Source organism: Chinchilla lanigera, unplaced genomic scaffold, assembly GCF_000276665.1.
Source record: "Chinchilla lanigera isolate Chin_1 unplaced genomic scaffold, ChiLan1.0 scaffold00040, whole genome shotgun sequence".
Lineage (NCBI taxonomy): Eukaryota > Metazoa > Chordata > Mammalia > Rodentia > Chinchillidae > Chinchilla > Chinchilla lanigera.
Genome location: NW_004955441.1, coordinates 4,908,286 through 4,922,997, shown reverse-complemented (window position 1 = coordinate 4,922,997; position 14,712 = coordinate 4,908,286). Strand labels below are relative to the sequence as shown.

The window sequence follows — 14,712 nt, the reverse complement described above, 5'->3', positions numbered from 1 at the left end:
AGCTAAATCCCCAGCCCCTCTGCTTCTTTTAAACAGGAAGGCATTGCGTGAAGTACAAGCGTTGGCGGCTCTTCGTCATCCCAATATTGTTCAGTATTGCTATTGTTGGGAGGGATACGATTATGATCCTGACTGCAGTTTAAGTACTGATAATTCACGGTAAGTAAAAAAGAGGTTCTCAGCTGGGCATGGTGGTGCACGCCTGTAATCCCAGCACTCAGGAAGCTGAGGCAGGAGGATCGTTGCAAGTTCGAGGCCAGCCAGGGCTACAAAGTGAGCTCAAGGCCAGCTTGAACTGCGTAGCGAGACCCTGCCTCAAACACACACACACACACACACACACACACACACACACACGAAAGAGGTTTTCATAGCTATAATAGAATGTAAAGAAACTGTCATTTTCTACGTGTGCCCTGCTAGCTGAGACCATTACTCACCACATTTAAATCCCAGCCACCTCTGAGAGGCAGTTGTCTTTCACTCTTTCAGTCTGGTAAGAAGGCTGAAAAATCTTTTCCTTATTCCTCTGCCTGTTCCAAACTTAACTTTAAAAAGTTTTTTTTTGTTTTTTGAAACAGAATCTAACTATGTACTACAGACTGGTCTCAAACTCACTTTTGTAGCCCAGGCTGGCCTCATACTCACTGTGATCCTTCTGCCTCAGCCTCCCGAGTGCTGGAATTATAGCCATGCACCACCAAATTTAACTTTTAAGTGCCTTTTTTTTGTCTTGTGCTGTTTTCAAATCTCAGTTTAGCTTTCTGACTCCATTATTTAGCATATATTTTTGCTCATGTGCCCTGGCTGTAAATAGGTCTCGTGAACAAAGTTTTAACATGTAGGTGCTGTATCCAAAGCCTCCCTCCTTGGCTGCCAGCAGTTTATGTCCTTCTCAGAGGCCCCTCATTGGTGTGGTGCAGTCCAAGAGTGGCCTTGGGGTGCAACAGCACCACTCACAAAGGAGTGGTAGGCAGTGAAAATAATTTTAAGGTCATGGACAATGGTGGGGACACCCTCTGCTTGTAGCACTCATTTTTTTTTTCTTCAGTTAAACCACAGGTAAAGGGCTGGAAATTCTAAACAGCTGGCATCTGCCTTTGAATGTCTCCAAACTTGTCTTGGGGACAGTTTTCTGAAATCTTGAAGCCTTGGGGATCTCTTAATTCATCATCTTCTGCATCCAGCCCTGTCTCCACCTTGTGTACTTGACAGCTTTATAATCCGGCTCAGGAGTTATTGACTGCAAGCATACAGGACTTCTTCAGCTTTAATCAGATTCTTGGCTACCTCTTCCTATTTTCTAGCTCATGTATGTTAGGAGGAAAAAATTAATATGGAGGCCAACTTAGTGTAGAAGAAAATATAAAATATGGCTAGCATTATCTTTCTTTAACATAGCTCTAGCATGCAGTTTGTTGGCACTTCTGTCAGAGTTCCTGTCCTTCCTATCATTTTAGGTTTGTTTTTCCTCTACTATTTGTATTAAACCATAATTCTTATGGTGTCAAGGAGCGTGCCTAACTCATTTTCTCATGTCTGTGTGTCTGTTCTGTGCCTTTCGCAAAATAGGCACTCAGTTGATTGATGGTGACTTAAAGTTTCAAAATTACTTTATATCGTAATGAAATTATGTTTTCTGTAAGTAATGTTTCTGTTCTTGCCTGTTATGATCAAGGATCTGCAGCATTAGGGAATGGACAGAAACTAAATAAACTGGCACGTGCCTTAATCCCAGCCTGGAATTACAGGCTGAAGGTTGAGGCAGGAGGACTGCAATTTCAAGCCCAGCCTGGGCAACATGAGAAAGAAAGGGAAAGGAAAAAAGGAAAAGGAAAGAGGGTGGTAGGGAAGAAAGGAAGGAAGAAAGGGAGGGAGGGAAGGAAGGAGGGAAAGCCCAGGTAGGTAACTCAGTGAGCAAGCCCTGAGTTAAATCCCCAGTACCACAAAAAGAATAAATAAATAATAAAGAACAGGCAGATGTGTACTTTATAAATTTGAAGTACTTTATAAATTAGTTAAACAAATAAGACTTTGTACACTTAAGAAATTATGATTTAAATTAAAATGGTTTATTTATTATATGCTGCTTCAAATTTACTATATTTAGATTTATTTTGAGACATATTTTGAGGTTCACAAGATGGCAAAGTGTACTTTTTAGTTTTTTTCTTTTTTTACTTTTTTATTTTATAAAAAAATTTTTTATAACAAAGTAATAAGAGAATAGCAGTATTTAATGTACTGTATGTCGTTATCCTCAAGGTAGTTACTCAGAGTACAAGACATAAACCTAAAAGATTGTTGCAAAAAAGAAGCAAATGGAAAATACAAGACTGTTTTTCAATGAAGTAAGATAAAGTAGTCGTAAAAATGAAACTAATTTGCATATATATTAAACTAGTTTTGAAACAACAGTATTGGAACTTCTGCATATTTCCTAATTGCCTCTCTTCTGTTTTGCTCTTGTTATTTTTTTTAAAGATAAATTCATTTTTATTGTTACCTGTAACATACTGTGAATTTTTTATGCAGACCAAAGAGTCCGTGTCTTTTCATCACAATGGAATTCTGTGATAAAGGCACACTGGAGCAATGGATTGATCAAAGAAGAGAAAACAATTCAGACAGAGCATTGGCTCTGGAGTTTTTTGAGCAAATAACAACAGGAGTACACTATATACACTCAAGCAAAATCATTCATAGAGATCTTAAGGTAAGTGGAAATTTTTCTTTATTAGGTGGTAAATGTAATTTAATAATTTAAAAATCAGTCTCCTCTAGTTTTAGAATTGTGATTTATCGATCGTCATGGCAGAATAGTGTCTCTGATCCTCTGAGATTAGAATAGGCCTAGAACTTGGCCCAAATCCTACTCCAGACCGCTACTCCGAAGACCTCCGGGTTCGAGGACCTTACAGTGATGATGAGCCCTACTAGAAGGCTCATGCATGTCTGCTTCTGTTCAGCTGACAGGCACACCCTGCTTATAAATACTGACAGCTTTTGTGTACGGGGAGTGTTTCTGCATGAGCAGTTATTGCGGCTGGCAGTCAGCTGGGTGCTCTGTCCTTCCATCTGCTTGCCGCCTGGCTTGTTCTACTGTGGCTTTGAGAACATGGCTGCCTAATCTATTTATCCGGAGGGTGGTCATAGCTATGGGGTCCAGAGTCTAGGATTTTTGGTTGGGCCTTTCAGCCCCATAATTGGAAAATTGCAGGAATTAAAAATTTGGAACATATATCACACTGAGTATTTTCATTTTCTTCTGGTTTTCACTAAATCTTCACTTTGGAACAAATCATGAATATTAAATCTAGTACGCAATTAGTTACTTATATATCTATTCCTCTGCACATGAGTGCAGAACTGTGGGTGTTACCCCCTCCCAGTGAATTAGTGCAGTTCTGGCTGGTGCCTCCCCTCATATCTGCCAGTTCTCTGAATCCTGCACTGACATATCCTGTGTCAGAATGTGATCTTTCCTTATGTCTGAAGTTTTGCTCTGACTGCAAGTTTTACTCTGAGGTCAGACTTTAATACTGAGACTTCTTTCAGCCACAACTTTTCTAAGCTTGCTCTGTTAGAGCACGACTTCCTCTCATTAGAGAGAAGATGGTAGTGAAGGTGTGCACCTTTCACATTACGCTTTCAAAATTGCAGCTTGTAGGTGTCTTTGCCAGAGAACAGTCTTTACACAATAAGCCTGTCATATATAAAGTCTCAAAGTGTTTGTTGCTTGCTATCAGGATTTTAAGAACTAGACTGAAGGCTTCAATGAGGGTCTTCCATAGGGACTTCTGGAGTGAGGGCTGACTATCTGAGGCCGCTTATTGGTAGAAAGTGTCTCCTACTAGGCCAACCAGCTTGGCCTCAACCTGAGCATCAGCCATGTTTCTGTGCCCCGATGTAAAGTCTACACGCTTTTCTCATGCTGTACAATCTTACATTTTATCTAGTCATACCGTAACTAAACAAAACGTGCCATTCTTTTTCTTTCTAATGAACTATAAAAAGCAGTCTGTTATTCCTACTAGTTTCTCCACCTTAGATATTCAAACAGCATCATAAATTCAGCACAGAGTCAGGTACAACCTTATGTGGGTAGCAGTTTTCACTGCAAACCGGCACATTTCTGCACTGTAACTTGATAGTAGTACAGGAACATTTTCTCTCCGCCTTTGCTACACACATATCTGCAGCCTTGCAGCTAAATCCAATTCCAATATGTTAGTTAAATTCTAATCTTATTTCCAGTTTCTGCATTGGGCTTCTCAGGCTGGCTTCTCAGAAGGTTCCTCCTGGTTACCCAGGGCTTTGGTCACTTCCTTCTCTGTTCCTTTACCAAGAATACTGACCAGTGGGGCTGGGGATTTAGCTCAATGGCACAGCTCCTGCCTTGCAAGTGTAAGGTCATGAGTTTGATTCCCGGTATCGGAAAAAAACCGAAAAAGAAAAAAAAATACTGACCAATAGCTTCCACAAAGCTGTAATTATCACCCTTCATTCACTTTTTGCTTTTTCTCCTTAAAATTTGCTTAAAGAATTGCATGGAAATAATATTTTGTGCTAGTTATCAATTTCCCTTTAATTTAGCATGCTTTCAAGGTGGGTGAGGTATGTTTAGTAAGAAGTTGCCGAAGGCCTGGAGAAAGTGACATAAAGGAAGGCTCCTGGACCATTTCTACATAACATGTTCAACAGCATTGTTAGGAACGAACCCCTTCAGAGAATCTCAAAGTTAGAATGCATCTTAAGGGTGTCAGAGTCAGTCCCCATCATCCCTGAATTTACATTTGCATCATTTCCTCAAGGCGTTGTCTAGGTCCTTCTGGGATGGGGGACTTTCTAACTCTTACTGGACTGCACAATTAGTATATTAAGATATATTAAACCAAATCTTTTGGTCATGTCCACCCTCTAGTCCTGAATCCATCCCCTGGGACCCTGCAGAGTGAATCTATTTTTCACCTGACAGCTGTTCAGATATTTGGAGGCAGCTGTACCTCAAATTGCCTCTGCTGTCGACTTTAAAGTCCTTCCTTCCTCCAGTGGGCATTTTAAAGACCCGTGCTATTCAACTGATTTGAGCTATCAATAACAGGGTAAATGTTGTACAAGTAAATACAAAAACCTTGGCTAAAATGACGTGGTAATAGGCCACCAGACTGGTACATATAAATTACTGTTTTTCCCCACAGCCAAGTAACATATTTTTAGTAGATGAGAAACAAGTAAAGATTGGAGACTTTGGACTCGCAACATCCCTGGAAAATGATGGAAAGCGAACAAGAAATAAGGGAACGGAGAGATACATGAGCCCGGAACAGGTAAGTTCTCTCTTTTTTCTTTCTGTGTTTTGCTTCTTTAATTTTTTTCACTCTTTTATTGAGTATGATTGACCAAAAAAAATCATATCTATTTAAGATGATCGACAGGGGCTGGGGATTTAGCTCAGTGGCACAGTGCCTGCCTGGCAAGCTCAGGGTCATGAGTTCTGTTCCTGGTACCGGAAAAAAACAAAACAAAACAAAACAAAAAAAGGTGATCGACAACCTTACTGTTTTTGTTTTTAACATCTTGTTTTGAGATACAGATACATTGCCAAATGATTACTCCAATCAAGCTATATTAACATATTGTCACCTCAATACTTCTAGTTGTTCTTAATTTCCTCTGCTTAGAAACCTTCTGTAATAGTACGAGTCAAAACATACTCTGAAACAAAACGAAAATGTGCTCAGTAGCTCATTCCCAGACACAGTTTAGAGAACTGCATTCCAGACAATTTCTTGATATCACTATATGTTAGTGCATTTTTTAAAACAAAAATTAGCAGTGGCGTGCATACTATTTTGTAACCTGCTATGTCATTGAACAGAGCATAGTGGGCGTCTTTTCACCTCAATAAATTCATGTCACCATAATAATCCTTACGCCGTAATTAATAATGTCTTACTGTTCTAATTCAGAACTTTTAAACCATCCTTCCACTATCGCCTTTGCTTCTCCCTTAGTCCCTTCCTCTTTTCTAATAATATTCCCTACTTTTATGTCATCTTTTTTAGATTTCATGTATTAGGGAAAATATGTGACATTTGTCTTTCTGAGTCTGGCATATTTCATGTAACTTGATGATCCAGTTTCCCCTAAATGGCATATTTTTTTCTCTCTTCATGGCTGAATAATATTCCATTAGATAGATAGATGATAGAGATAGATAGATAGATAGATAGATAGATATCACAATTTTTTATGCATTCATTTGCTGATAGGCTTATAAGCTGATTTCGTATATTGGTTATTGTGAATTATGATGCAGTAAACAGAGGTATGCAGGTATCCCTCAAGTATGCTCATGGAAATTCCTTTGGATGCATACCAAGGGGTGGGGTAGCTGGGTCATATGTCTTTCTATTTTTAGTGTTTTGAGAAACCTCCATATTGATTTACATAGGGGCTGTACCAAGTTATATTCCCTGTAGCAGAGTAGAAGTGTTCCTTTTACCCTGTAACCTCACTAATATTTAGTACTTTTTGTGCGATAGCTATTCTGACTGGGGTGAGATAGAATCTCAGTGTAGTTTTGATTTTTATTTAATGGCTAATGATACTGAACATTTTTTCATGTACTCAGTAATGATTTATACTTCTTTTCAGAAGTATTTGTTCAATTCATTTGTGGTTTTGATTTGTTTTGTTTTGAGACAGTGTCTCTCTATGCAATCCAGGCTGGCCTTGAGCTCACTTTGTAGCCCAGGTTGGTCTCGAACTCACAAGATCCTCCTGCCTCAGCCTCCTGAGTGCTGGGATTGCAGGCCTGTGACCCCACACCCAGCCTGTTCAATTCATTTGTACATTTATTGATTGAGCTATTTGATTTTTTAGCATCAAGTTTTTAGGATTTTTAAGATCTAGTCTAGATATTATGGTAATTCTTTGTCCCCAAGCGTAGCTGGCCAAATTTTCTCCCATTTGGTAGGCTGTCTCTTCACTTTGTTAGTTGTCTCCCTTGTTGTGCAGAAACTTTTGACATAGTACCATGTGTTGAATTTACTCTTGTTTCCTGTGCTATTTGAGTCCTATTTAGGAATTCGCTTTCTGTGCCTATGGCTTCAAGTATTTCACCTATGTTTTCTTCTAGCAGAGTCAAAGTTTCAGGTCTTGATCTATTTGGAATTGATTTAGTACAGGTTGAGAGACAGGGAAGGTGTGTCAGTCTTTTACACTACATATGGATGTCCAGTTTAGCCAGCACCATTTGTGATTAGAACTTAATTGACGTATCGGAACCTAATGCTAATAATACAGATGCAAGGCTGCAGATGTGTGTGTGGTGAATGCAGGGAGAAAATGTTCCTGTGCCACCATCAAGCTACAGTGCAGGGGAAACGGCTACCCACATAAGGTTACACCTGGCTCTGAGAAATGGGAAACTGAATTTATGATGCTGTCTGAGTATCTAAGGAGGATGAAACTAGCAAAAATACCAGATTGCTTTTTATAGTTCATTAGAAAGAAAAAGAATGGCATGTTTTGTTTAGTTACAGTATGGCTAGATAAAATGTGGGATTGTAGGGCATGACAAAAGCATGTGGACTTTATATAGGGGCATAGAAACACGGCTGATGGTCACACTGAGGCTGACCAAAGAGGTTGTTGCATGGCATGTTATACAGACATCTGTCAACTTAATTTGTTTTATGATATATTTTAGTGCTAATATATCTTTGTTGTTTTGGTCTGAGTGACCTATTAATTGGTGAGAATGGAGTCACCAGCTATTATTGTACTGGGACCTATTTGTCCATTTGTGTTGAGTTGGGTCTATAAAACTGGGTGCACCAATGTTCAGTACGTATATGTTTACAGTTGTTATTTCTTCTTGGTGGATTGTTCCCTTTACCAATATGTGCTGGCATTTGTTGTCTTTTCTAATTTGTCTTGACGTCTGCTTATCAGAAATGGGTATAGCTCTTCCTGCTTCTTTCAAATTCAATTAGTGTGGGATATTGTTTTCTACCTCTCACTTTCAGCTAGCTTTTTATTAGTGTCTTCTATAGACTCAGTAATCATTTTAAGTCTATTATCCATTTAGTCATGTCTTCTTTGACATAAGGGGTTCACCAAACCCCTTATGATCTGTTTTTTTAAACTTTTATCATTTTGAATAATTCAGCTGTGGGGCTTTTGATTTCCTCCACATTGATGCCCCATGGGTCAGCTTTGGAGGAGTTGAGAGTTTGGGGAGTTATTTTGTTGCCTTGTCTTTTTAGGTTTCTATTGTTTGTGGTTTTTGCCTGATGTTTGCTCTCAATTATGTGCTGTCCTCACTCACAGTGAGGGTATCCATTCTCTTTAACCAAATCCTTAAATTCAATACAACAGTTAACAAAACTTCAAGACCTGTTAATGGAGCATGGCAAGCTGATTCTAGAGAGCACTTGGAGTCGTAAATGTGAACTCCTGAGGACATTTTAGGTTTTTTTTCCAGTACTAGGGATTGAACCCCAGGTCTGTACACTGAGCTACACCCCTTGCTCTTTTTTAATTTTTAATTTTTCACCAGGGTCTTACTAAGTCATTAAGTTGCCTCAGGTAAGCTCAAAGTTTTGATTCTCCTGTCTCAGCTTCCCAGAGTGCTGGAGTTATAAGCAGGCATGTGCCACCATGCCCAGCTACCTCTGATGATGTTTTTAAATTAAATAATAATGAAATAGGAAGTCCTGCTGTTCAAATATTAAAATGCATCTTTTAGTGCTACAATGATTAAAACAGTAAAATGGTTTTTTTTTAAATCAATGAAACAGAGTCAAGAAATTCATGAATTCATGAGCGTGTGGGATGTCATGTGTGATATAATAATATTTTTTTAAAGTGTGGTAAGACTGAGCGAAAGAGAGCCATAAGAGACCGTTGCAGAGAGGGCATGGGTTAGACAGAGACTCCTTGAGAAGTTTAAGTTCAGGCTGGGAAGGATGTGGGGGCCCCACCATCTGTGGTGAGATACCAGGCCAGTTGTGTGTGGCTTGCTCAGGCAGCTGGATCTGAAAGTGCTGGCAGTGAGTCCAGCAGTCTGTTTAAACCCTATCCCAGTACCGACAGCCAGTGCACAAGTCAGTAGTCTGTTTGCTTTCTCCAACTACCAGCGGGAGCAACGATGTGACTCAGCTTGGACGGTTGCGTCAGCCTTAGGTATGTGGACAGAGGAACCTCTGGAGCAGGGAGACACCTCACAAATCCATGGGTCATAAAGCTGAGTGGAGAAAATTTGGGGGTACATCTCAGAGGGACATGGAATGTAGAAGTTGCTGGGCAGACTACAGCCACAGGACAGATACCAATGACCAACTATAACCGGTGGGAAAGGCAGGGTGGGATTCAACATTCCCACACAAAACTGTGAGTGTGGAAATGCAATAGTTCCTAGCAGTGATGCACTGTCCCTCCCCCATGTCTACTAGATCCCAAGACTGCAGACCCTGGATCTAAATCACTCATTTAAAAATACAGAAGAATGTTTTAGAGTCATTTTTTCCTCATTTGTTTGTTGGGATTTAGGGTTTTTTCCCTATTTTTTTTCCTTTTTCTTCTTTTTTTTATTTTGATTTTATTTTGATTTTGTGTGTGTGTGTGTGTGGTGTGTGTGCATGCTTCTGTTACTTTTATCTCCTTTTACTTTGTTTGTTTTCTGCTTTTTGAGACAGGGTCTTGCTTCACAATGGAGACTGGCCTTGAACTCACTGTGTAGCCTGGGCTGGCCTTGATTTCCAAATGATCTTCCTGCCTCAGCCTCCTGACTTCTGGGATTACTGGTGGGCACCACCACACCTAGCTTCTTATTACTTTTTAGTAGGATCTTTTATCTAACTCTTCTTTCTTCTTCATCTTTCTTCTCTTTATTTTTCAAATTTTACTTCCTTCATTCTCCCATTCCCTATCTGCTCCATCTTTACTAGTATAATCACTGAGTTTTATTAATCTTTTTAGTTAACTGTGTGCTATTACTGTTGAAATGTTTTCTATTGTTGGTGGAGGTATAGTTGTTGCTTTCAGTAGATACTTAATATATGTTGATATTGGGTTTCTCTTGTTTATGGTATAACTATAGATCTGTTTTCTGTGGTTCCAGTTGGTACATTATTGATTTTTATGGTATGTCAGTATCTGGTTTGTCTTTGACTGTATGGTTGTTGCTACTGCCAGAGTGGCATTGTTGTTAATGTTAATTGATTTTCTCTGCATATCAATGTCTGGGTTGACTTTGTGTCATTAGCAATGCTGTGGTGTATTCCCAGAGAACTGGGTGCTGGGCCAACTACACTGCACTCTGCTGTTCCAAATGAACAGACTTGGTTGGACCTTGGGACAGAAGCAAAGGCCTGTAGTTTGCCACGCCCAGAGAGCATCACTGAAAAGCAGATGCTGACTAAGGGATCTCCATACCAGCAACAAAGTCTTTGCACTGTGATATTTTAGTTGTCTATTTTCATCTTGTGGATTCTTCATCTTGTTTTTTGTTTTGCATTTTAAGTACTCTTTTTAAGATGATTTCCTTGATAATTTTCTTTCAAAATACCTGTATTGTCTGTCACCTCAGAATAAATGCGCTGACCTAGCAAACGTCTTGAGACTCTGCAGTGGAGGGTGCGCTTACCTCTTCCCTTTGGAGACTATTTGGCTTAAAGATGTCATGTAAGTTGTGTGTGTGTAGTGTGAAAGCAGAACACAATAGGGAGTGAATGGCTTGCTTACCTCCAACTGTTAAATAGCTCCTGCATCCTCAGAATGTTTTTAAAGGCTGGGAATATAGCTCAGTGGAATTGTGCCTACCTGGTAAGCACAAGGTCCCGAGTTTGATTCCCGGTATCAAAAAAAGGAGAAAAAAAACAGAATAATTTTTAAATAACATTTAATATTGTGCTTTTATTTTTTTTGGACAATTTTTTGTTGTTGTTGTTGTTTTTTGTTTTTTGAGACATAGTCTCAATATGTAGTTTAGTCTAATCTTGAACTCACTATGTAGCCCAGGCTGGCCTCAAACTCAGCAGTCCTGCCTCAGCTTAGTAGAGTAATAGGATTACGGTGTGAACCATCACGCCCAGCTCTTAGGTGATTTTTAAATGTAAATACATTTTGTTAAGGCATAATTTATGTGCTACAAAATGCACATATCTTAAATGTATTTGCTTTGACCTAGGTACACTCTTGTGTAGTCTGCAGGTCTGTGAACATGTAGTGTAGAGGCTATTTTTTTGAGGCTATTTTAAATGTAATGAAAATTTTAATCCTATCTTTCTAGCACTAGTATATTTCTAACACTGTTCAAGGATGAGACTGGGAAGCGTGGCTGGTTCTCATATAGTTAGAGAGCTATAAATTTACCGAGCCCTGACACTCCAGGTGCCAGCTGTGATACGAGTGCAGCTTAGACAGACAGTGGTGTTCTGCTTACTTTCAAACCCTAGAGAGTTATCGCCTCGGGGACACCTCTGCCCCGTCTCAGACAATGATTGATTCTTCCCCGATGTTATACGATACTAACTTTATTTGTTTCTGTAAGAGTAAATTCTGCCTAGCAATTAATAACAAAGACATGTGTCACCAACTAGAGAATGTCATGTTGTCTGCCTTTTTGTACTTCCTTCTGAAAACCTATGTAAGTGATCAGTCACCTCAAAACAAGGCTGGTGACTTGAACCTCAGGGTTCCCCAGCCCACTAGCATAAGAAAGCTGCCTTCCAAAGTTCCTCTGGCACTGTTGTCTTCCATTTGATCTGGTCCTGAATTCTGCATCAGTAGAACATTTTTCTTATCTCAGAAAAGTTTTCTCAGGCCCTTGCCAGCCAGTTCCTCCTCCCTACTTCATGGAAGCAACTAGCTCTCTCATTTCTGTCGTCATCCGTCAGTTTTTCCTGTTCTTAAATTTCAGATAAGTGGAATCATGGTGTGTGTACTCAACTGTATTTAATTTCTTCAAAGTATTACATTGAGTTGTAATGCTTTAAAGAGGCATTTAGTTTCCTTTAGTTGTTTCCTTATATCAGGAGCTAATTCTTTCTTATTGTTGAGTAGTATTTCATGATATGACTGTGCCACAATATGTCTTTCCATTCTCCTGTTGGTCACATTCGGATTGTTTCTAGCTACGGAATGTTGTAAATATATGTGTTGTGAATATTGTTATAGAAGTCATTTACTAGACAGTTTGTTTTTTTTCTGGTCTTTTTGAGACAGGGTCTCACTATGCAGTTCAGGCTGGCCTTGAGCTCACTTTGTAGCCCAGGCTGGTCTTGAACTCGCAATAATCCTCCTGCTTCAGCCTCCAAGTGCTGGGATTACAGGCATGTACCACCATGCCCGGCTACAATATTTTAATTGCTTTACCTGCTGCATATTTCATTTAATTGTACAGTAAACTCTGAGGTCAATAGTACTATTAAACCCATTTTACAATTAAGACTACTCGGGGCTGGGGATTTAGCTCAGTGGCAAAAGCGCCTGCCTGGCAAGCGCAAGGTCGTGAGTTTGGTTCCCGGTACCGGAGAAAAACCAAAAAAAAAAAAAAAACAAAAACAATTAAGACTACTCTCTTCCCATGTTAGTGGTTAATTTATACCACAGTGTCTGCTGTTTGGTGCTAAATATTTGAACCTGGGCTGTCAGGCTCCATAAACCCTGCAAATAAATAGATTCTTTGTGTGATGGAAGCTTTTCTGGCTTCAGGAAGCATAGATATTTATATCAAATAAGTAACAAAGGCCCCTATGTTTTGATCTCTTCAGCTGGATTCAGAAGATTATGGAAAGGAAGTGGACCTTTATGCTCTGGGACTAATTTTTGCTGAACTTATTCACATATGTAAGACTCACCAAGAAACAGCAAAGGTAAATAATCCAAAAAAAATTAAGAGACAAAAAAATTATCATATGTCTTACAGTGTATCTTATTGTATGTCTGCACTGGTACAAAGTTATTGCCCAAGTGTGAAGGTGAAATTAAGAATATTTGTGACTAATTGCAAGTCAAATATATATTTTCGATTTCAAATTTTGAGAACTATTTTTATAGAACAAAAACTTTTATTTTCTTGGAAGATGTGTACATTTTAGATTTTTATTCTGAGATTTTTATTCTGAATTGAATTTTTATTCAGTTCTGAATTGGCAGAATTTCATTGATTGCCTGCTTTGCAAAAGACACTGTGCTAGGTGTTACAAGAATTATAGCAATGAACAAATTTTTTTTTCCTGGTATGGGGGATTGTATGTAAGGCCTTCACACTGAGCAACATCCCTGATTTTTTCTTTTACTTTGAGACAGGGTCTCAATAAGTTGCTAAGTTGTCTCGGCGAGGCTAAAACTTGTGATCTGCCTCATCTCAGCTCCCAGAATCCTGGGATTACAGGCATGCACCACTCTGCTTAGTTGAACAGTTGATTTTTCTAAGAGGAAAGATAAAAGGATGTTATAATATTTTAAAAAAAGACATAAAGTCTGTGGAAACATCTAGGAGGGAGATCTTTCCAGCTGTGGGCTCAGATTTCAGCAAAGCAAGTCACTTGGGCTCTGAAGGGTGGGTTATTTCTGATTGTCCAAAATAAAAAGCAGGAGATGCCAGGGTGAAGGTGCAGCTATGAAGAGTATATTTGGAAACAGGAGGCAATGTACTTTCACTGGGGAATATAAGTTACAGGGAAGTGATGGTTAATAGAGTTGGAAAGACAGGTTGGTCCTAAACTGAGGAAAAAATATGGGTTTTCTTATATAGGCAATGGGTTACTACTACAGGCAGGGGGCAACTGAATATACTAGTCTGAAGCTCAGGAAGGGGGATTTGCCTTGAGTCAACAATTTTTGCCTCTATTGGCTGGGGATGTAGCTCAGTGGCACAAGCACCTGCCTGGCAAGTGCAAGGTCCTGAGTTTGATTCCCGCACCAAAAAAAACCCCAAAAAACAAAAAAAAAAATTTTGCCTCTATAAAAAGGGATAAAATACCTATTTCATAGGGTTCCAGAAAGGATGAAGGCAAATAATGACTATCATGTACCTAACCCTTCAAAACATCAAATGTTAAGATGGTTATTAGACTGAGTGTGGTGCTGAGGACTCTGTGCTTGTGCTTGGCTAAAAAGATACTCTCAAAGGTCTAGAAACAGCCTAGGTGTAGGATATCCTTAGCCTTTAATGTGCCCTAAGTTTGTTTTTCCTCTCAAGTAAATAATCTCCTAATAAATGAATATATATGTTTATTTTCAGTTTTTCAAAGATCTAAAGAAAGGTATCTTCTATGATGTGTTTAATAGCAAAGAAGTAAGTATTTGAAAATAATCACAATTTTTTTTAATTCCAATGTTTTAGTTCGTACTATTGATGTTTATTTATGATTACAGAAAAGCCTTCTACAGAAATTACTATCAAAGGAACCTCAAAGACGACCTGACACATCTGAAATACTGAAGACCTTGTCTGAGTGGAAGAATGTCTCAGAGAAAAAGCAAAGAAATACCTTTTAGAGCTCTTCTAGAAAGTATCCTACTTCTGATATGTGCTTTCCTTTTATTATCAGAGGTCTGCTAAGGGCCATGGATAGATATTTCCCCTCATTTTCATCTTCTTTTACTTTTGTTATTGCATTTCAGACAGGTTTTCATTTTTTTTAACTTCAAAAAACATTCTTGGGGCTGGGGATTTAGCTCAGCGGCAAAAGC

At 39.0% G+C, this 14,712-nt stretch overlaps 1 protein-coding gene across 1 annotated transcript in view; it reads left to right on the top strand.

Moving 5' to 3' along the window:
• Eif2ak2 (eukaryotic translation initiation factor 2-alpha kinase 2) overlaps nt 1-14,680 on the top strand; it is a gene marked incomplete in the record, with an annotated part of 36,026 nt that extends 21,346 nt beyond the window's left edge. Inside the window, 6 exon segments of the mRNA XM_013517630.1 lie at nt 37-159; nt 2,536-2,716; nt 5,202-5,330; nt 12,786-12,887; nt 14,261-14,314; nt 14,395-14,680. Of these exon segments, the coding sequence (XP_013373084.1) occupies nt 37-159; nt 2,536-2,716; nt 5,202-5,330; nt 12,786-12,887; nt 14,261-14,314; nt 14,395-14,517 (712 nt within the window).
• Nucleotides 14,681-14,712: the final 32 nt, after the last annotated feature.